Source organism: Girardinichthys multiradiatus, chromosome 9, assembly GCF_021462225.1.
Source record: "Girardinichthys multiradiatus isolate DD_20200921_A chromosome 9, DD_fGirMul_XY1, whole genome shotgun sequence".
NCBI lineage: Eukaryota > Metazoa > Chordata > Actinopteri > Cyprinodontiformes > Goodeidae > Girardinichthys > Girardinichthys multiradiatus.
In genome coordinates, this window is record NC_061802.1 from 25,504,931 (window position 1) to 25,528,151 (window position 23,221).

The window sequence follows — 23,221 nt, forward strand, 5'->3', positions numbered from 1 at the left end:
TTTTGCAAAAGTAAAACTTGACTTCTTTTGTAACTATTCCTAAAATGAATGCATGCCTGTTGCATACAGTGCCTTGCTAAAGCATTTATACGTGTTTTGTTTTTGAGACATTACAACCACAAAGTTCAGAGTATTTCACTGGGAGTTGACCAACACAAAGTCATGCATAATTGTGCAGAGGAAGCGTAACAATAAAATATTCTGTGATGTGTTTTTACAAATAAAAAGCCGAATACTATATAGAAACACCTTTTGCTGCAATTACAACTGAAAGTCTTCTGTATCATTTTAACAGATGAACCTCCTTTGATCTAAACCATTTGATTGCATCTCTGGCTGCATGTTTAGGGTCATGGAAGATGAACCTCTGCACCAGTCCCACGGCTTCTGCATTTTTCTTCCACGTCTGCCCAGCACTTAGATTCTTCCATTTCCCCATCTGACCAGCTTTCCTGTTCCTTCTGAAGAAAGGGACCCCACACACCATGATGCTGCCACCACCATGCATCACAGTGACAATGTTGTGTACAAGGTGTTGTGGTTGTAATCTGACTGGGGTATACAATTGCAAGGCACTGTAAATATTGGCTATGTTGGACCGGGAAGAACCACGAAAGGTTCACTTTTTATGTGATGCTAAACTACATAAATAAATTTGTTATGGAACATTTGCTCCATGTAATCCATCCCATAAGCCCGCTGTACAGATTATTTTCATATCAACTTCGCTTGGCTTGGTAGATCTGAAAACAGGCTCTAGTAAAGTATTAAATGCGTAATTTTATAAGATGATGATGATGGCAGCAGGAAATGGAAAGATGTTCAATAGCCATGATGATGCCATGACTGTTTCCAGATTTCCCCCAGTGATCAGGCCAACTAAATACGAGCCCATCTCTCGTCCGGCCCTCCAACCGCAGCTTTGGACTGGGCTGACACACACACACACACACACACACACACACACACACACACACAATCCATTCTGCCAAATGGACAGAAACTATGCTGATGGTGAGAAAAATAAAATAAAAAACCACCCCACTGTCTCCCCTCACATCCCTGAATGTGGCATCCGTAACCAGAGACTGACAGACTGAAGCACATCAAGGGACTGAAACCGAACTTATTTGCATGCATCTGAAAGGAGAAGCAGCAGTATCTGCAAGAGATGATGAAATCTGACAGATGATGGATGGCGACAAAGTGACTGCTTCTAACTGGGCCAAATTCCTGGTATGAGCTTCAAGCTTGGCAGCTTGTTGTAAACTCTTGTACCCTCTCCAAGTATATTTAGTTCCTATAAACTTACATTTACAAAACAACATGGGTTTTGGCTTTTCCGCAAGATCTTGGACTTCGAGTGAGCTGCATTCCCCACGAGGCTTTCCTGACTAAGGCTCTTTTTTTGGTCACATTATTGTGAAATAAAACTGAGAAGTATGTGAAGCAGATTTACTTCCAGATCAGCACCCAGAGCTATTAATTCCCCAAAGCTAAAGAGCCAATCAAACCAAGCCCAAGTTCTGGGATTTCAGCTTTCAGTTCAAATGCGATTCAGAAATTTGTATCGTATTTGATCTTCATTACTTCGTATGTTTGAAAATCGCAACGAGATTCACAGACAGAAAGCACCTCCTATGGCAGCACAAACACAAAAACTTTGTCCATTCAGCAAAGTAAGAACGAACTAAAAGAAGAAAATGCTGCAGAGATGAGCCTACAGAGTAGAGATTGATACCAAGGAAGGCAACCATCACAGTGGAGTGCCACGTTTGAGAAGGGAACGGCTGAAAGTAACGAGTGAATAAAGTGACAAAAATGAATGTGGTTCGAAGGCTCACTTGCAACTTCTGCATATTAAACATGAGGAGAACCTGATTATTAGAAAAGAGATTAGAGCAGCACAATATTAGGGAAAAATTGCAATTATATTGTTGAATATTGTATAAATGCATAGCACGTCAAACTAAATGGTCTGTCAAATATTGCATTTAAGCGGACCTTTGCCACTGTAATATAGAACTGACGACTGATTCAATACACTGTGCAGCTCAAAGAGAAGAAAAAGAAAAAAGGTACACCCCTGACTTTTTTTTTTTTACTTGTATCTTTGGGAAAAACTGGATTAACAGAACCCCAAAAGGTACAGCCCATTTTTGCATAAATTAAAAGCTAAGAGCAAAGACAGTTTGAAGTATGAAGTATAAACACACCCTCTGTGGTTTTACAAATGGACGTCCAAATTTAACCGAGAGACAGCATACCTTATGTCCTAAAACTGCAATGGTTTTTAGACCCCAAAAAAAAAAAAAAAAGACTCCTAAATGAACTTAACATAAAGTGTTTATTGTTTAAAAGCTGCTTCTCGGGTGGATTTAAGTGTATGTCAAACCAGAAGCTAAAGCCCAGACATCCTGAGGTAATCGACATACACTACAACATAACAATATTCATCCAACATTTACCCAGACACTCCACTATATCGGACGCAGTATACAGCGGCTTTCACATAGGAAGCGGTGGGATCCGTGCACCTTCTCCAAAGCGTTCCTGTCCCTCAGCAATAGAGCGGGGGTGCCCTGAGCCAAGCCGAGCGACATGCAGAGTGCAGCCGTCCTGTGTCCAAGTTAAAATTCTGACTTCCTATTGCCTTTATTATGATTATTGCTATTGTTACACTTCCCCCATCACAACTACATATTTCCTGTTTAATAACAATTTAATAAAGTATTTTGAAAGGATTTCAATATAAAAAATACAATATGTCTGTCTGTCACTGTCAGCTTCTTCTATTTCTCACTGTGAATCTCCTCAAAAACAAAAGACAATAAACACCAGGCTGTCTCGCTGCTCAGACTGAAGTAATCACAGAAGCTGTCATTTCTCAGATGCTTCTCCTTATCTAGCTTCTGCTTTCTCCTCCTCAGCATCATCGCCTCTGCGCCAGCGCAGCCAAAACTGGTTGCAGTGTTGAGTTGTGCACCTGTATACAGCTTCAGGTCTGAAAGTCGGCCAATACTGATGCAAATTTGCAGATCACACATCAGAAGGATCTTATGAATCCCGAACGTCCTCCACACATGGCTTCCGGAAACTCTGACAGAGTCTGTGGGAGGTTAGACGTAGGTTTTATCACAGTAAACACTCGGCCAAACGGTCTGCTTCCTACTGTGTGAGAAGTCTACCTGCTGAGCACGTCCTTCATTTAGAAATGTTCACACGAGAACATTCAAAGGCGCTAGACATGAACTTGTCATGAGTTTAATGTAAATATTCACCAGGATGGAGGCATCCTGAAGTGGAATATATGAACGACGGAGGAGGAAAACTGATCACAGTCCACACACCTAACACTGCCAACTTTCCTAATTTACTCACTTCAAATCAATACTATATTTATACAAGGGACAAAGGTTTATTGAATACAGTTTTTTAGTCTATTTGAACTATTTTATTTCATAAAAAACAAAAAACAAAACAGCATCTATTTGTCCATCACAATGTAAAACCATGCTTTGTGGTCTCTATAGGCAGATGGGAGAAAAACCACTGCACTCTGCTATGGAGAACCATGTGACTACAATATGAGAAGTGATCCAAATTTAGAGGGAGGGTCTGATTCATTTTTCTTGCAGTTTTGTTTGTTGTCAATCCGTGGGACGGATCACAGAGGAGCTCGGCAGCTGACAAGGACTTCAGTGCTTAAAGATTATCATTGTGTTGCCTGTTCTGTCATCATCCGTGATATAATGATCTCAACACAGAAAGTAGAGGGTTATACTGACACCTGTGAAACTACACACAGTAACCACCAACTGTGCAAAGCAGAACAGCAATTACAATGTTTAAATAAAGGGCTTTAGTATCGTCAAGACATTTCATTTCAAGAATTTGGACTAGTAGGAAACCTGAAAAATGGCTGTAATCCTGAGGTCATGAAGCATTTTGAGCATCTTTTGTATTTCAATCCCACAATCTATCACAATCAGCTGTCTGTGACAACTACAGGCACACTCAGAATTTAAGCATGTTGTACAACAGATACATTTCTTTAAAGACATCAATGTTTCAGGATTTGCTCACTCGTGCCCTTCAGCAGTTAAGACAGAGCCAGTCAGGACAAGCTTGTACGATATCATGGCAGAGAAGCAGGGAGAAAAGTGTTCACCTGACTTACAACAACTAAAAGTTACTGCCTGTAAGCTAAGTTCAAAGCTGGCATGGAAAATATAACAAAAACTTTCAGCAACGCCTCAAAGCGAGGCAAAAATAAAGAACCAGCAAACGGCTTAAAACATTTTCACCCTGAAGGCAACAAGAAGGGGTTAATGAAGCCACTTCCTCCCTTCTTTTCGTTTCTTCTTTCTGTTTAGACCACAACATCTTTGCTTAAGTTTGTACACGCTCATTATTCATAACTTTAATCAATTACCTCCAAATATTGCTATATTGCTGTATACAGGATCCTGAGTATTCGAGTCACTTTTAAGGAAGAACCGGATATAACTTCCTCAATACAGTTTAATCCTGACGAGTAAAAGGAAAACTAGCACATGACTCACAGCAAACACATAAAGTTCTTTGGAGAAGTTTTAGTACCTGTTGAACCCTTTCACATTTTGTCAGGTAAAAACTACAAATATCAGTGTATTTTACTGGGATTTTATGTGAGAGACCAAAGTTTCACATAATTGCACAAATCTATGCACTACTGATGCTCCTAAATAAAATCTAGTACAACTCTGTAACTTAATAAGTCATCTGTATTTAAGAGTACAACTACAGTCCTTCCACAGAAGTCAGGGAGGATTTGCATCCTGGAGAGGCTAAACGTTCCCTGGTTCCAAACACGGACTGCCACTCTGGCTGTCCCCTGCTCTCTAAAAGACGGGTTAAATGCAGATGACAAATTTTTTGGATCATACAATTGCAATGACAAATAAAGGTGATTCTTCATCAGAGAAGCTGCCAAAAGGCCCATGATTAACTCTGGATGAGCTACAAGGATCCCCAGCTTAGGTGGTAAATCTGGGCTGCATACAATGGGCAAGAAGAAAAAATACGATGTCTTGTTTGCAGTTTTCTGCAAGACATGCAGTGGACGCAGCCAACCTGGAGTAGGAGTTCTGGTCAGATGAGACCAAAATAGAACTGCTTTAATAACACCATGTGTTTTGGAAAATTAGTGTATCGCCCTGAAAGCACCATTATAACTTGAAATATGGTGGTGGCAGCATGATGCTGTGGGAATGTTGTTCTTCAGGAAGGAGAGTAAAGCTGAGTAGAGTTGATTGGTTTTCACATTCAAAGGTATGTCATACCTTTCACATTTTTATAAAGAAATCCGTGTCTCCTTTTTCCTCCACCCTACAGTTATTCACCTGTTCCTGCTGGTCTATAATATAACAACCTAATAAAAAACATTTGAGAAATGTGAAAACATTTAAGGAGAATTCATATTTGCAAGGCATCATATTGTATTTATAAAGTCCTGTAGAACTATTGACATCACTCCCCAAACAGGCACGGATCCATTCCCTAACTGGACAACTTCACTACAATTTGAGCATCTTTGCACTTCCACTGTGTTTCCTTCATACCTCCAGGACTGGTCCAGCTCCCAGGATGGTCCTCTCCACCCCGCTGGCGTAGCCCTTCTGGCTGAGCGCAGTCAAACAGTGGATCAGGAAGTTGGTGCTTTGGGTCTTGCCTGAACCGCTCTCCCCAGAGATGACGATGCACTGGTTGACCCTCTTCCTGAGCATGGCGTAGTAGGCCACATCGGCAATGGCGAAAATATGAGGCTCCAGTTTGCCTAGCTGATGCTTCTCGTACATCTTGACGTATTTGGGGTTGTAGATGGGCAGAAACTTGAACGGGTTGATGGCGACGAGGATGCTGCCTGCATAGGTGTAGATTTTTTTCTTGAAAAATCGTGTGCGTAGATTGTTTAATATGCTGTCCTCACTGAGGATGGGCAGGTTGCAGAGGTCTGCAAAGTCATCCTGGGGAGGAGGAAGGAAGCCCCTTGCAGCGAGCCGCTGTACCTCTTGTTCCTTAGACAAAGGTGGGAGGTGAACATAATGGATGGAGCCATCATGGTTCCTCTCCTAGATAAAAAGTAGAAAAACATACTTAAATTGCCAGATTTCTGCTAAGACTGGAACAATCTACACTTTCTAAGGGGTAACAGCTTGGTTTACAGTATTTTCCTATTATTAATGCAAAATCTATTGCTTAAGTTTCACTACTTGTCACCAACAAAGAGGAAGAGAGCAGAAGGAAGCAATAATCACGCAATATTCAAACAGTTGCAGCACTATTCTTACAGCACTACATTTGACAAGGGTGACAATAACAGACACAGAGCTGTTAGTTTTACCTGTAGCAAAAAGTAAAAGCCAAAGCTCTGAGGGTGTTGCTCCTGAGCTTTTCGAGGCCAAAGCAGAACCCTCTGTACGGGTAAGTCTCCGGCCTCCAGTATCCACTCCTCCCCGCCGCTTTCCTTCACCTCTGCCAAAACATACAGACGGCCGGGGTCCAGCCCCAGCGCTGCAGCAGCATCCGCGATTACAGAGGCTGTTGTTGCATTCTTCTGCACGCTGAAACCAACAAAAAGACTTTACAACAACCTTTTTCAAATACATTTTTTCATATTAAGTCACATATCATTGTGGTATAATTAATATCACAACCCCGGGTACCCACCTAAGGTTGCAGCAGGTGGAGGACTGGGCAGCGAGCCGTGGGTAGATCTGAAGCAGGTACATGCGGTCATCGGGATCGTTAGACCACCCTCCCCCTCCTCCTCCTCCACCTGCGTTTGTTGCCATGGTGGCAGCGCCATCTCTGACACTCATCCTGAGCCAGGGGGGGTGGCCTCAGCATGCCGCACATGCACTGCCTCTGTCTCACCACGCAGCACCTAAAGATGACAGGAGGAGCGATCACAAACCCGCACTGACAGTAAAGCAGCATTTGAGAAGCAGGCTCACTTCAGCAGCACCAGTCTTAAGACTAGAGAAAGCATTTTAACCTTATAAAACTTTAGTTAATACACTTAAAATGAGTCACTTATACACCCTGTAAAGAAAACACCATTTTATTTTATTATTTTATTTCTGCACGACATGAGGAAAACATTTAACTGAAATACTACAACGATATCGATTATAAATAAACATTTTTCTGTCACACATTGTCCTACGATACTTTGTGAGCTTAAGCACATTGTCTTTCCAACCACCCATAAATATTACTGGCATGCAGAATTTGCAGGCATTGCACTTGATGTATAATATCCTACTAAATATTGCATCCAAACATGCAACGATACTGCAATGTTGACTGCGATTTGATATAATGTGCAGCTGCAGTTCAAGAAGAATGGGAACGTCCTGCCATTTTGCAGTTAAGGAAGGAGACACTTTCTGTGTCCCAGAGATTAACCTGATTTAATATGACATGAGCACATCAACCACAGAACAAAAGCTAAAGGACCTTGTGAAGATGCTGGCTGAAGCTGGTAAGAAAGTGTCATAATCCACAGTGAAATGAGTCCAGTTCCTTTATGGGCCCTCAGTGAGGAAGTGTGCCTTTACTCCAAAAGCAGTAGTTTGTAAATGCACTTGGGAAAATGGGTCATATTTATAAGAAACACAGTCTGATGAAACTACAATTAAAGGGTTTGGCCATAATGAGCATTATCACCATTGGAGGAAAAAGGGGGAAGCTTGAAAGCCTCAGAGTACCACCTCAACAGCGAAGATGGGAGTTGCTGCGTTATTTCGTTGGGATGTTTTGTTGCAGGATGAACTGTTGCACTTTATAAAGCGGTTGGCATACTGAGGAAAGATTCATATGTGAAAATATTGACAGCTCATCTGAAAGGACAACAATCCAAAGCATTCTGCCAGTTTAATTACAAAGTGGCTTAAGGACAACAAAGTCGATGTTTTGGAGTGGCCATCACAAAGCCCTGATTTCAATCCAATAGAAACTTTGTAGGCAGAGCTGAAAAGGTTTGTTTGAGCAAGGTGGTTTACAAACGTGACTCAGTCCAACCAGTTTTAGCAGGAGCAATGGGCCGAAATTCCTGCAAACTACTGTCAGAAGATGAAAACACAAAATTTCTTAACCCAAGTCGCATTTTAAAACTCATTTCTCTTGAATACTAAGGGTTTCATTTGAAAACCTCTGAAAAAAAAATTTTATTATTCCAGCAATTAGCAAATAAAAATGATTTCGCTAACCTGAAACAGGAGAAGTTTAGTCTGATTTGTAACCAAGTACCCTTTCTGATAATAGGTAAGTTTTATTTTTAGAGCAGTATTTGTTATTGTGGGACCCAGGCTGTATACAGGTACAGATTAACAGCCAAAATATGATTACAATTTCAAATTCTTTAATATCCTCACTAATGTAGTCAGTGCAATAAAACCAAGCACATACAGGTCCTTCTCAAAATATTAGCATATTGTGATAAAGTTCATTATTTTCCATAATGTCATGATGAAAATTTAACATTCATATATTTTAGATTCATTGCACACTAACTGAAATATTTCAGGTCTTTATTGTCTTAATACAGATGATTTTGACATACAGCTCATGAAAACCCAAAATTCCTATCTCCCAAAATTAGCATATTTCATCCGACCAATAAAAGAAAAGTGTTTTTAATACAAAAAACGTCAACCTTCAAATAATCATGTACAGTTATGCACTCAATACTTGGTCAGGAATCCTTTTGCAGAAATGACTGCTTCAATGCGGCGTGGCATGGAGGCAATCAGCCTGTGGCACTGCTGAGGTCTTATGGAGGCCCAGGATGCTTCGATAGCGGCCTTTAGCTCATCCAGAGTGTTGGGTCTTGAGTCTCTCAACGTTCTCTTCACAATATCCCACAGATTCTCTATGGGGTAAATTTTCATCATGACCAGTGCACCGGTGGCTGCACGGTGGCACAGTTGGTAGCACTTGCAGCAAGAAGGTCATGGGTTCAATTCCCGGCCTGGGTCTTTCTACATGGAGTTTGCATGTTCTCCCCGTGCATGTGTGGGTTCTCACCGGGTACTCCGACTTCCTCCCACTGTCCAAAGACATGCCTGTTAGGTTAATTGGTCAATCTAAATTGCCCTTAGGTGTATGAATGAGTGTGTGCATGGTTGTTTGTGTGTTGCCCTGCGATGGACTGGCGACTTGTCCAGGGTGTACCCCGCCTCTCGCCCATAGACTGCTGGAGATAGGCACCAGCTTCCCCGTGACACACTATGGAATAAGCGGTAGAAAATGACTGACTGACTGACTATGGAAAATAATGAACTTTATGACAATATGCTAATATTTTGAGAAGGACCTGTATGTGGTATTTGAGCCACACAATTTCTCTTTGGCAGCAGAGTTGACCAGAAAAATAAAAACACATAAAAATGTTTAAAAATTTATGAAAGGACAGGAGCTCTGAGATGAGGAATCAGTTTGTCAAATCTTTATCTTTAAATCAAGGAATGTCTTATAATTCAGAAAATACTAAAATATTGTAGAACACAGAAAAACTGCAAATTTCAACAATATTTTGGACTCAAAGAAAGTAACCGTAGCCACTTTTCAGGTTCTTCGCATTCCCTCATCAAGGCAGACCAAATAAAACTAAAAGCTATTCATAATTTTACTAAGTGAACAGGTGTACCGCCTGAGCGTTCAGATCAGATGCAGATGGCTCTGCTCCTGTAACCAAACCATAGGTTGCAACTGCAGACTGAGTGCACAGAAATTCAACCCTTCCGCTCTGTGATGACGACATCACCACTTGGGTTAAACCACAAATGTTATAATGACAGCACGCCATCAGGCTTGAAGACAAGAGACTCTTAAAAGTACGGCTGCAGAATGTGTTGACAAGATAAAGAGAGTTCAGTCCCTCTGCATGACAGAAACTCATACCCGAGTTTACAGTTGACCTAATAATTTCATTTTCTCTGCCATGGAAGCTCTTTCTTCCTGAGGTGATGCAGTTTCAAAGGTAAACAATGTTTTTTATGAAATAATCAAAAGCTTAATAAAGAGAAACCACTGAACCAATAATAAACATTAGTGTTTTTTTTTTGTTGCATAATGTTCAGTCATGCACAAATTAGAATAGAATAGAAATATCCTTTATTGTCCTTCAGTGGGGAAATTTAGGTGTACCAGAAGCAAAGTAAAAGGCAAATGGAAGCACACAGATTCACACAAAGGTAAAAATAAATAAATAAATTAAAACAGAAAGCAAGAATAAGAGACAGTTTCCATCTGTAGCTGCACAAAATGTTTTGAGGAAACTGCTAGCAAACCTTTTCAATGACTAAAGCCATAATCTGGCTTCATTCTACGATACAGAACAAAACACAAGCCCCTGGTAGTCATGGTGATAACAAAGTCAGTTTTCAGTTTGATTATTATCTCTTGTCACAACAAGGAGTCTTAAAAAAAAAAACCACACAACTCAATTCTGGGCAGCAACCAGACATTTCTGTTTAATGTTAAAAAACAATAAAATGACACAGGACTGTGGCGGCACATGACGCAGCATTAGACAGGGAAACTCCCTTTAAATAGAAGCACAAATGTAGCAGCGGATTTTGAGGTGACATTTTAAATTTTGTTTAGCATCTTGTATCAGCAACTAGCATAGCTGGCCTTCCAGAATGTAAAGGGCGGTCTCTGTAAGTATTTAGAAGAGAACCCAGAACCTTACCATAACTCTGAGATTTCAGATGACAGAGGCTGAAAGCTAACAAGGAGAAAACAGAGCAAAGTTGCTGTACGTGTTCAACCTTCCTGCTACCTACTTAAGTCCAGGTCAATTCGCTCCTTGATCAATTTGGTGCGAACTACATTTGTGTCAAAGGCAAGTTCGAGCTAATGTTCTGTGGTAGACACCTCCAAGTTGGGTATGAAATTACCAAAACGACAAAAGTACAAAATGGTAAAGGAGCAAAATCCCCAGCAACCAGGCATAAACAGCTAACTTCAAGTCTCACAATAACAACTTCCACACCAACGAGTGTTATGACGAACATCACTTGATATTGGGTGCGTTAACTATTCCAGTAAAAGGTCTGATTTCTGAGTTTGATTATGGAGACCGGTGAAAGGCATTCAAGCTGAAACATTTTCAAAACTCTGTAGAAATAAATGACAGAGAGGAAGACGAGACACAAACGGTTTCTAAGCCCGGCAACAAAGTACTGCTGCATTGAGCAGCTTGCCATCAATGCTGAAGTTGCCATTTGATTTGCAGTGTCTGGCTTGGCGCTAAACTAAAGGGCTAATTCGATATTTAACAGAAACCTGGAGGGTTTTTGATCATTAGTGGCTCAAGCTCTCAACAGTTTTCACTGATTAAGCCTGAGCAGGATTCTAAAAAAATAAAAAACACAGAAATAGGCAATTTCAGATTATTCTAAACAGCGTTTGTAACATATGAAACTTTACATTTATTTGCAAAAAAATTGAAATTTGTATAAAAATATTATGATCTCATTTAATTTTCATGAACTCAATATTGCAGATCATCTCTTGCGAGCTGAACCTATTGTTTGACCCCTAGTCTTTACAGTTATTTTAGTTAAATACATACTGTACTAAGTTTGAACTACCTTCCAACAAAGTCAGGCAGTCTTTATTTTTGCCTTGTTTAGGTTTGTGTTTGCTTTTTCTAGCTTTTATTAGATATGTTACAATTACCCTACAGGCATTATATGATCAACTGACTTGAATTGTCCTGTAAAATAATAAAAAATGCACTGCACCGTAAATCTGAATGCAACTGACTGATTGGATTGCCTTGGACTGAATTTGGACCCATCAGTCTGTTGTAGTGTGACAGCACAGAAATAAACTGAACTGGAATTATAGTCAGCTAGGCTTAAAACATTATGGGTTCAACTACCATATTTGCCCTGTAAAATGTGGTAAATTGTGCTTCAATTTAGAGGACAACTATCTTTAATTAATCACTGAAGTATTTTTTTGAAACCATCATTATAAACATTCAACTCTATCATCACATCTCTCTGCATGTTTCTGCAACTTTCTCAGAACAGAGATCATATGAGTAGAAATGCTACACATCACGCAAGTGATAGTGCATGTTTGTATAACTTCCCACCACACTCAAATTACTGACATGGCTTGATGACAGTTTAATAGCCATCAGAACAGAGCACTAGCCCATTCATCATGATCAATGATTCACCTGAAGTCAAGTCCGATGCTGCAGGGTTTCGGGGCTAAATTAGAGCAAAACCAATGTCCTAGTTCAAGGCTGCACCTTCAGTCAAAAATGGTGATCTACCGTTAAGTGGCTCGCAGACAGCAGCTAGGTAAGGTTTGTCCAGATAATGGATCGTGTAGTCTGTCCTTGCACCAGTAATGCATATAATTGAAAGTGTGAAACTTTGCTGTGACTAATATATTATAAAGCATTGTTCTTATTAATTACACAAGAAGGACATCTCATTTTAAATATCTGGTTGCGTATTGGTAAGATAATGTTTTCTCTCTTCCTGTCAGTCATGGGAACAATAAACAAATTAAATCTCACAGAGCCTGACCACACTGTGCAGCTACACAATTAACAACAACTAAAAATGGCCCTCATTTATTCTTTAGCACCATTTTAGGAACAATTGAAGACTCACTAGCATATTGCTTTGGACTCTTCCTTTAATAAATTGCAAAAAGAAAGCAGGGTCACTGCTCAACAGAAATAAAGCAAATCCAAACGTTACTCTGGAACACTTTGGTTCACTGTAGGGGAAATAGAAAAAATAATGCAACCTGAGACTCATGAGCTTATGCCTCTGCCAGGCGAGCTGACCACAGTCCTAAAAGTAACATAATAAAATGCCAAGGCAGACAAAACTGCAGAGACCACATGAGACGGCAACATTATCCTCCACCATAAAATTTGTCGCTTTAATTCCCGAACTGCTCACTCTACTGCTTATTAGAGTGTATATACAAAATAGGGCGGGGGATAAGATGGAGGGACAAAGGCAAACATTTGCAGGAGGGGCGTCAGGGGACATTAAGAGACAGAGGCTTTGAGATAATGGCGTTTCTTCCCTGCAGAGGGGATCCTCTGCGGCGGTGCCCAGCATTCCACAGATAAGACTCGGGGTTGTCTGCTTTACGCAGGCTTAGCCTGGCACTTTAGCTGCTTACCAGGGAGCTGACGGGGACACAGCAGAAGACAGGGCCTCAGCTGACACGGCTCTGTACCTGCTTACAGGCAGGGAATCAGCAACCAACAAGCTTCTTACGCCTGGCATTTCTTATTGAAAAGTAGACCCTGCTCTTTATCCTCACTGAGTCCATCCCAGCCTAACCCCTTATAATACGGGCAGGAAAATTGTCTTGGAGTAAATACTACCTCTGATTACAGAAATAATAAATAAAAACAAATGCTTCTCTACATTTTTATGCATAAGCACTGTTTTACAAAAGCACGCCAAAATGTGTCATCTTACAACCACACACCTTAATGTGTTGTATAAGAATATTAGTGCAAAATTGTGAGTGGAATGAAAATGATACAAAGTGTTCTCTTTGTTTTTTATTTACAATTAAAAGCATAAAAAAAGTGCATTTGTATTCAGCCCGCTTTACTTTGATACCTCTAAACACAACCCAGTGCAGCCATGCTGCTCACTATCTGCTGTCTGTGATTTCAATTACCATTAACAGTGTTTGTTTGTGTCAGCAAGTCATGTTGTCATGGGAACAGTTATTAACAATGTCCCATGTTTTTCTGATCTCGTGCAGTCATACAAAGCACTATAAAAACATTATTGGGGGTAAACGTTTTGGCAAATTTAAGTATTTTTCTGGTAAATAAATAAATAAATAAAAAATACCTGCATAAAGAAGGAGGAAAAACTTAGCTGGCAAAAGTGAGCTAAACTAGCCTTGTATTTCTCATCTGTTTTCAAGCAAATACCAAATATTTCTATCAGACAAGAGAGAATAGCACCATGAGTGCAGATAGACAAGTAATGCAGAGGCAAAAGAAACACTTTGCCTTTTTTGGACAGTTGTTTTAGGTTATTTCATACAGATGTATGACAGGTATGAGGGTTATGCTTTCACTCTAGAGCTAGAGGCTGTAAATTTCCCTCCAAGTGGACTTCCCAAGGCTGACACACACACACACACACACACACACACACACCAGGTCGTACTCACACACTGTTAAAATAGGGAGCAGACTGTCATTTATGACACCAGTTGCTGACTCAAATATCTGGCAGGAAGTCTGTGACCCAGTGACACACACTCAAGGTCAAAGGAATTTAAATTGATTATATTGGTTGAGTCTGCACACTGTTAACGCTCATTCCCACACCTTGCGCCGCAACAAATCATTGTCCGAGTCGCAGTCAGTGGACAAATATCCAAGTGGAAGGATTGTAGGGTCAGCCTTATGTGAGAAAAATTGTTGCGACTCCGCAGACGTCATTACGGGAGGATCCCTGACAGACTTGTGAGTCATCTCCTGCTTTCACGGTGTAATAATCCACTGCTGTTACCATTGTCGCAATTCCATTATCAGAACTTGTGAATTCAGTCATATGATTTTTCGAAACTGAAGCTTTCATTTTACAGTTGTGAAAAAAAGGTTTTTACCACTTACAGATTTCTGTCATTTTGGTTTTTTGTCACACTGTGTAAGTAAAAAGAAATCAGTTTTCAAATTATGACTTTCAGGTATTATGGGAAAAAAGATAGTCAAACATACCTGGCTCTATGTGAAAAGATAATTGCCCCCTAAAACCTGAAAGGGTTGTACCACCTTTGGTTGCAAAAACTGCCATCAAAGTTTTGCGATAAATTACAATGTTTTTACCCCCTTACAGATTTCTACTGTGGAGGAGTTTTGGCCCACTGTCCTTTGCAGAATTGTGTTGATTCACCCACACTGGACGGTTTGTTCAGCATGAACAACCTGTTTAAGGTCATGCCACTGCATCTTATTTGGATTTGATATATATATATATATATATATATATATATATATTCTTTTAAGCCACTGAGAAGTGAACACACTGGTGTGTTTCTGATCATTGTCCTCCTCTATAACCCAAAACCGCTTTAGCTTAAGATCAAGAACTGATCAGACATTCCCCTTCAGGGATGTCTGGTAGAGAGCGGGACTCGTGGTTCAGCAAGTCGTCTGGGTCCTGAAGGAGCCCCAGACCATCACACTACCACCACCATTTTTACTGTCCGTATGTTACTCTTTTTCCAAAGTGCTATGCTAGGTTTAAGACAAATGCAACAGGAGACACACATGAAAAAATTCAAATTTTTCCCCATCAATGGAGACAATACTTTTTCTAAAAGTCTTGGGATCATTAAGCTGTTTTTTGGGAAATGTTGGATGGGCATTTGAGTTCTTTTTGGTCAGCAGCGGTCTCCACTCCCACTGGTGATAACTTTCCCCTGGAGGCAATTTTTTCCTTTTGTAGATCAACGGCGACCTTAACAGAGGCAAGTGAGGCCAGCAGTGCTTTAGATGTTGGTCTGGCTTCTCCTGGATTATATGTGTAGAGCTCTATTAGCCTACCTCATGTTGTCAGACAGGATCTATTTAAGCGATTTCTTCATTTTGTATGCCTGGCAGTAATCAGGGCTGGATTTGGCTAGTGAAATTTAACCTAGATTCACAAAAAGAAATTGTTCATTACAATAAATTAATGGTCTAACAAGGAGAGCATGACAGCTAAATTATTTTGGCAACGTGAATTCCTACTCAATTTCAGTGATTTTTAAAAATTCAAGGTCCTCCCATGAGTGAATCCTGATGCATCTTGATGCACCGATATATCTGTTCTCCTTTCCTCTCCCAGGGGGACGGCAGAGGTGGAGTTTCTGAAGTATCCATTACCACTACAAGTCTTTGTGCCTGACCAAACAAAGAGGAGAAGATCTGGCTCATTTCCAAAGGAGACAACATTGTCTGAATGTTGGCTCAATGATGGCATAGCAAAAAAGAAAAAAAACAAATTTAGTCTGTATGTCTTGGTATAAGCTTTCTCTGTGGTTTTTTTGGCTTTATTCTCTAAAAGACTCTTGCATGCCCAGATGGAGAGGGGCTGCTGAGTGGTAGTAAATCAGCCCCGGGGCTGAGCTTCAATAGGAGGAGCAGTTGCACTAAAAAAAAAGGCTGTTAATGGTTTAGAACCCTCCCACTAGATCACTGGTCTTTTTAAATATGTAAGTATCAATATCAAAAAATAACAAAACTATTAACAGACTCAACAGAAACCAACTGAAGTGTTTCCTCATATTGTCACATAAGCAGAGAAACTATGAAAGGAGGAAGAAGAAGGGGCTCTAAAAGCTCATGTCCCCCCACCACCGCCTTCAAGTCAATTCCCAAGCTGACCAGCCACGAACAATAAAACCAGAGCCGAGCAGCATCTGCCATCTCTGTCTAAAGAAAAGCATAAAGGAGGGAGAAGCCACAGGGATCCCCCTTTGACTTGTGGACATCAGCCTATTCATGCAATAGATCCATGATCATGGTCAAAGCAATCTCCCCAGCAACAAGTAATCCGCTAAAAAAAAAAGGAACCAAAAAAACAGGGAAATACACCATTAAATTCCATACATTTCTGCCAAGATATAAAAGATGAGCACTACTATCTGATATCTGTCCTATGACAGTGGCTGCTTAGCTCTCAGAAACCCAGCCAAACACATTCCAGCCATCTGTCAGACCCAATAACTCACCATAACTGTGGTGGACTATGCTAATCAATTACTGGCCGCTCTGCATTGATCTACCACTTCCAATATCATGTGTCAGAGACGTGTATCGACAAACTAAAAAGGGCTGCTGTTCCTCTGCCATCGCTCGGAGGTAGGTATGACCCCCACAGCACGCACGACTTACTCAAACCAAACAGCACTGAGACAACCTCATTTCAATCTGTTAGCTGCATTAGCCTTCTATAACCTCCACGCAATATTACTCTGAGTTACCCCAGGTTTATGAGCTCATACTTCATGCTCATTTCACAGCTGGAGTATAATCAGAGAGGCCCGGGTATGTCTTTACACCACCCCCCCTGCGACTCGCTGTCCGCCAGTTGCAGCCCTACTGCTGTGTGTTTAACTGCTTCCTCAAGAGAGCGTCTTTCTTCCCCCTCCACCTCCTTTCATATCACAGGATCTCCCAGAACTCTCTCTTCCAGCACCCCCCCCCAACACACAAAATCTGAGACTGCTGTTTTAACACAGTCCCGATGCCAAGCTTTGCAACAAAAAGGCATACCATAACCCCCCATCCTTCCTACTTCTGTTTATGATTTAAATGTAATGCTTCTTTAATATTCTGCAATTCAAACTCCACTGAGAAAAGTGGAAATCTAAAAAACAGTCAAATGAACCACCAACCTATAATCCAGGGTATGAATGAACGCCCTGTGCAGGCACAAGTCCCAAAATTATTTTATTCGTAAAATACTACAAGAAGAAAATGATGCATGGATGTCCTCAATAAGCATGATGCGCTTGAAATTTGATATTCAAAGCAGCGGGTTCATATGGGACACACCGGCCCAGCGAGGCTCAAGCATGTCTGACTTAATGCAAACCAGAAGCATCTGCTTTCCAAAATTGGCTCATCCTGGGATCCCATACAGTTTGGTAGTGACAGGAGATTCCAGAGAGATTTCCGGACCAGACATCGCAGCCATGCTGGAGAAATGGAGTTGTTTAGGTCAGCACTGGACAAATACACTTTAAAGAAAAGATGCATGGTCTGATGTAAAAGCTCTTTGCATCACAGTACTGGATTTCTAAGCTTAGACCAATGGAATATTATGTAATGCTGCAAACACAATATCCACATTTGTTTAAATCCTGAATGTTTAATTTAATTTTAGATTTCTGAAGACTTTATATTACATCCTGTCTTAACCGAAATGGTTCTCATTTCCATTTGGACGAGTTGATTTCTATTAAATGAGTGATTACAATTCCTGATGAAAGCTAAATAACTATGAATGACCCCCTGCTTACAATATTTACTGGACTCATATTTATATAATTTCCTACAGTAAACTTTGAGTTTATTATAGGTAATTCGTTTCCTTTTTAAAATACTCCAATAATGACCCTTTCACAGTTTTTATTTGAAAGCTGGGAATCAGATTCAAAAATAAACAAAAGACAAACAATTTGTTAGTATTATAGTGATGGAGGAATAAAAGGGAGCAGTGAACAGAAACTGATTTTATCCTTTAAGCTCATTAAATCTATTGTTTTACATTTTACATTCAGGACTTTGATGGCTTTCACATCCTATAGGAGAGCAGTCAACCTCCCACCGCCCCTTCTCCTTCTCTTAAGCATGAGACTCCAATTATAAGTGCATTAACACCAGGAACTCGGGTCTGTCTGATGCGATTCTGCTGCAGCAACAGGCCATTCAAGCTGGCATTTTCAATTATGCACTTTGATGGGAGTTACTATTATATATAGCCTGGCTGGGGCCTCAGGGATCTCTGGGGATTGCACAGCCCACATTCATGACCAAATTTCTGCCAAACTTCAGCTGCCAGACAGATGGCCTCACATTTGACCCGACAATAGTTTGGTATACAGTTAGGATTGTGGCTGCATAACAAGCCGAAATTATGACACCTCTGCCACCATGCTCGACCGCTGGTATGAGATGTTGCTGCGGATATGCTGGGTTTGGTTTTTGCCCAAGCATGCTGCTCAAACATCTCGTCTTTGGTCGCATCTGTCCTAAGGGGACAGTTCCAGACGTCTTGTAGTTTACTCACATAGAGCTTTGCATAATTAAGCTGTACTGATATTGAGGCTACCTCTCAATCAGGCCATAATGATTTACGACCTTTTTAACTTTACTGTCATTTACTTTAAGATTCCACATACTAACTAAGATCTGTAGAGTATGACTGAACTCTTGGGTATTTTACCCTTGTGGACAATCTCTCTTTAGAACGAGGCACTTCCAACTGCATTGGAAATGGTCCTATAACCCTCCCCAGATTAATTAGCTGCAACAACTGCTTCTATTAGATCACTGAAGTTGTCTTGTCCCCATGAAAATGTTTTAACACACACCCATAGCTCCAGACCAGGAACATCTTAAAACCCTGCTACTATAAATGTGATCAAATCTGCTGATGATCAGTTAACCAGGTGCGTCTGCTTAGAGGCACCTGGCTGCAACCTTTTGTCTTAAATGCTATGAAAGCAATCAAGAATATACTTAGTTTTCCCATAGAAAATCTTTTTTCCAGCTGGGATTTGTAAAGTCCGGGTATATTTGGTACAGGCAAGATTTGAACGTCAAACCCTAATATAAAAAGGTGCTGCCCTAAAAAGAAAGCCATCTGTTTGTTCCAGGTTCGTTTAAAAGAAGGTGAAAAGCGATTACCTAACTTAGGTCCCTATTTCAGGAAGCACTTCCTCCACTGATTTAGCCTAACAAACCGGAGATGTGGAGCAGCTGCGGGCCTAAACAAAACAAAAAAATACAAATAAATCAGGAAGAGAGGAGAGAGAGAGGTGAAGAGAAGAGAAGAGAAGGCGGAAGACACAGAGAATTATTGTACATGCTCATGTGGGCTACCCAGCACTAAAAACATTTCTCAAACACATGACTCTATTGTAAGACCAGAGGAATCATTGCGTCACACCAAGCGCATACTTATTCAAGTCATAATGAGAGTCCTGTTCACATGCTCGAAGCAGGCTATACTTTGTTGAGTAGAAAAGGTCCGAACAGGTGGGTTGGGCTAACTTTAGCTCAACAATTTGCATCTTTTTTGGAGCCATTCAATGCTGGTAGCGGAAAGAAACAAACAGTTAAAAGCGTAAGAGCGAAACATTTTACTTAAATTTGTAAATAAAGAGAGAAAAACCACCGGACAGAAAGGGATCTGAAGAGTTTGTAGTAAAGGGAAATATAGGGACTCTGGCAGATTCACCGCACATTATATAGCATATAACAGTTGCATGTTCTCCAACTGCCCTTTATGCACACCATACGTACATTTTGCATATTAGAAGCAAATCAAACATCTCTTCTTCTCATATGGGTCATATTACGTCCCTCTGTAATACCTCCCCCAGTCATTCTGAATGATTACTGTTGAATGTAATGCAACTAACATATGGAGCCATTCATCAGTGACCAGACTGCATGGTAAAAATAGAGCAAAAACAAACAGAACAGAGGGGAGCTTAGCCAATACTGAGCACATAGCCAAGGTCTACTGTTGCTGCTCCATTTCTTCCTCCTTCAACATTGGGCTTGTGTTCATCCATTTCCCCCCCTCTGTGCCTCCCTCGTCTGACCTCTTCTCGTGCTTTTTTCTCCTTCTTTTTCACTTCTCCTGCTACTCTTCACAGTCTTTCAGGCGACCAGTGGTTAAATACAGCTGCAGTCAGCACAATGAGAGCCAGATAAACAAGCAACCAAAATGATCCAAACACAAACCCTGTATGAGCTGATTGACAGGCTTACTTTAAACACCCCAACATGGGTAAGGTTCATTATGCCATATACTGTTTCCTCATATTCAAGTGCTGTTTTTAAAACTAAAACAATGCTTATATCTTCTTCAAAGTATACACGACTATGTTATACCAAGAACAACAAATGTAATGTTGGCTGCTGGGTCCTCTTTGCCTCCAGTAGGACGCTGGCCTGCTCTTGCCCTGGCACTTGGAATGGGAATGGTTTGTCATCTGTACAGTCTAGCAGGGCTAAGTTTACATTTTCTTCCCCTGGCGTCATTTTAAAACGAGCAACGAACGGCCTTGATCTCAGTCTGCTTTAAAGTTGAGCAAAACCCCGGAAAAAAGATGTAAACAAGTTGAATCTAATCATTAAAACTTGAAGGAATTTCGCGGTGTGGCTAAAAATCATTTTGTGCAGGGGAAGAAACTTACTGATACAGCACCAATTTGCACAAACTGTAAACTTAATGCACTTTACCAAACAGGTCCAATCCATATTACAGTACACAGAAGTCCAGTTTGGTAAAAAAATAAAAATAAAAAATCTATTTATCAGTTTACTCACATCATAAACATGCAATCAATTATAATCATAATGCAGTACTTGACTCTCAAGGATCACATTTTGTGGCGTATTATCAGTCTCTTATTTTATAAAGTTCTGATCTGACAATCCAATTTCTCTGTCAGTGCAAAAAATAACACTAAAAAGCTATTTCTCTAGTTTCTGTTTAATTAAATATTTATAGTTAATTGTTTGTTAAATTGTCTCTCTCTCACAATCATTGAAAATCTATAAATATAGTAAAATTCTCCAGGTTAGATTTAAATGAGTAAAACCAACATAGGAATTGCAGCATATCTGTCTTAATCAGACTGATTAGGGTTCACTAACATTTTTTTTTTTTTGCACACTTTAAAATATAGATGTGCACCATATCCGAATACTTTCAGTTTCTCTGCAAAATCCATTTAAAATAAAGATAAGCAGCGTTCAACCTAATATTCCAAAGGGAAAAGCTTTAACTGCTGTGTGTTTAATCATTCATTCATTTATTGTCATTATAAACAAGCCTTTCTGTGGTACTTTTTTTCTTACTTTGTGTGAGAGAGAGAGCAGTGGGTGTTACAAAGCTCTGCAGCAAAACAGGATTTAACTAAAGTTAGAAAAGCAACAAGATTTTAGAGTTGACCTTTTAAAAGCATCTTTAAATCTTAGATGAGCGATTGCCATGGTTGGCAGAACTAGTGAACAGCAGTCTGTCTGTGTATTACTTAGAGAATGTGTTCCTTAACTGCTGGATATCTAAAATATGGCCAATATTTCCTAATCGAGCTTCGACATTCAGTTTCCTGATTTTTGCAGAGGTGTGTGTTACTCCATGCTGTGGCTGTCTGAAAGAACCCAAGGTTAGCTTCCTCTGACTTCATTTTAAACACCGCACTGATCCTACACATTGCTAATTTAGTTACTTCCTTCAGTGACAACATCCTCACGGAAGAGCGGTGATGTCAACGCAGCCTGGTAGCATTGAACCTCGCTAACCGGAGTACAAAATTTGATTTTTAGTTGCCGACCAGGGATAGTCAAACGTTAAATCATCCGACATCTCTGAGCAGCACGATCAAAATCAGCAGATTAAATATTTGTAAGCAGTTTTCTAACCAAGGAAGCCTGGCAGATTGCATAGATTTGTTTTGCAGCAACTACCCTCCTGAGCATGTGGCGACATTTTATTATCTGCACAAACATGATTTAAATTTGGTATGAGTTAATGTTTGTAAATAATAAAAAAAAAGTACTATGTTTTACAGCCACTCATATGATCAAATTTCATAACAGAAAATCAAGACCTCTTGTCAGTTTCATATTGAAATTGTGAGTCTTCTGTGGATTTAATTATGACAAATAAACCAACCAGACCCGCTTTTAACCAGACAATTAAGGCATTTTTTCCCTGTTTTTATATTATTTTCTACAACAAAAAGGTGATCCTGCAGGTTAGCAGAAAACAACAGTTAAGCAGAAAGAAACTGAAGTCAAAATTAAGATCACTCAACAGATACTGACATAGAAAAGCAGATTTAACTGGTGCTCATTAGTTGTGGCCTGGGCCTCATAATTAGATTTTGCACTATGGTTGTGAGCAACAGCAAACAGAGCCTCAGGGCGTGCCCTCTCCCAGTTTGCCCATAATCCAGAGTCAGAGGACAAGATCAGTGAGTGCAGAGAGGACAAAGGGTGTTTAGTATTCACCACAGTCACCAACTAGTTAGTCTTTATCCACACATATCTAAACTTCATCATAATCCAGAGAAAAGCCAACTTAAAAATCATGCAATAACGCCAGAAGCTATTGTGGAACCGCTTTTGCGTATACTGATTTTATCTGGTGTCATTATGTGGTTGCTCCATATTTCCATCTGACACGTTGCAGACTCCCAAGTTAGTTTAGGTTCACCGTTAGAGGAACAGAGTCAAAAAGGGAAGAGCCACGAGATAAAGGTTGGGTGAAAGGGTTGAAGGTTTTTAGCCAAACAAAATGACAAGAAGCAGATAAAACGTGCTGAAACTAAACCACACACAATCACTGCAGACAAGCTGCTATAAACTGGATTCATTTGTCTTCCATGACGCTGGCTTTTAACGTCACTATGGAAGATT

The 23,221-nt window shown here is 40.2% G+C and overlaps 1 protein-coding gene across 9 annotated transcripts in view; it reads right to left on the reverse strand.

Moving 5' to 3' along the window:
- The window catches only part of LOC124873582 (unconventional myosin-IXb), a 75,069-nt gene that overhangs the window by 46,049 nt on the left and 5,799 nt on the right, over positions 1-23,221 (reverse strand). For 8 of the 9 annotated variants that reach the window (XM_047374311.1, XM_047374313.1, XM_047374314.1 and 5 more), the window contains 3 exons: positions 6,712-6,928; positions 6,386-6,605; positions 5,604-6,113 (listed from right to left, as the gene is read on the reverse strand). In XM_047374311.1, the coding sequence (XP_047230267.1) occupies positions 5,604-6,113; positions 6,386-6,605; positions 6,712-6,863 (882 nt within the window). In that variant the 5' untranslated portion in view covers positions 6,864-6,928. Of the gene's footprint in view, positions 1-5,603; positions 6,114-6,385; positions 6,606-6,711; positions 6,929-19,468; positions 19,549-23,221 lie in introns of all 9 variants that reach the window. The other variant, XM_047374310.1, reaches the window with a different exon arrangement.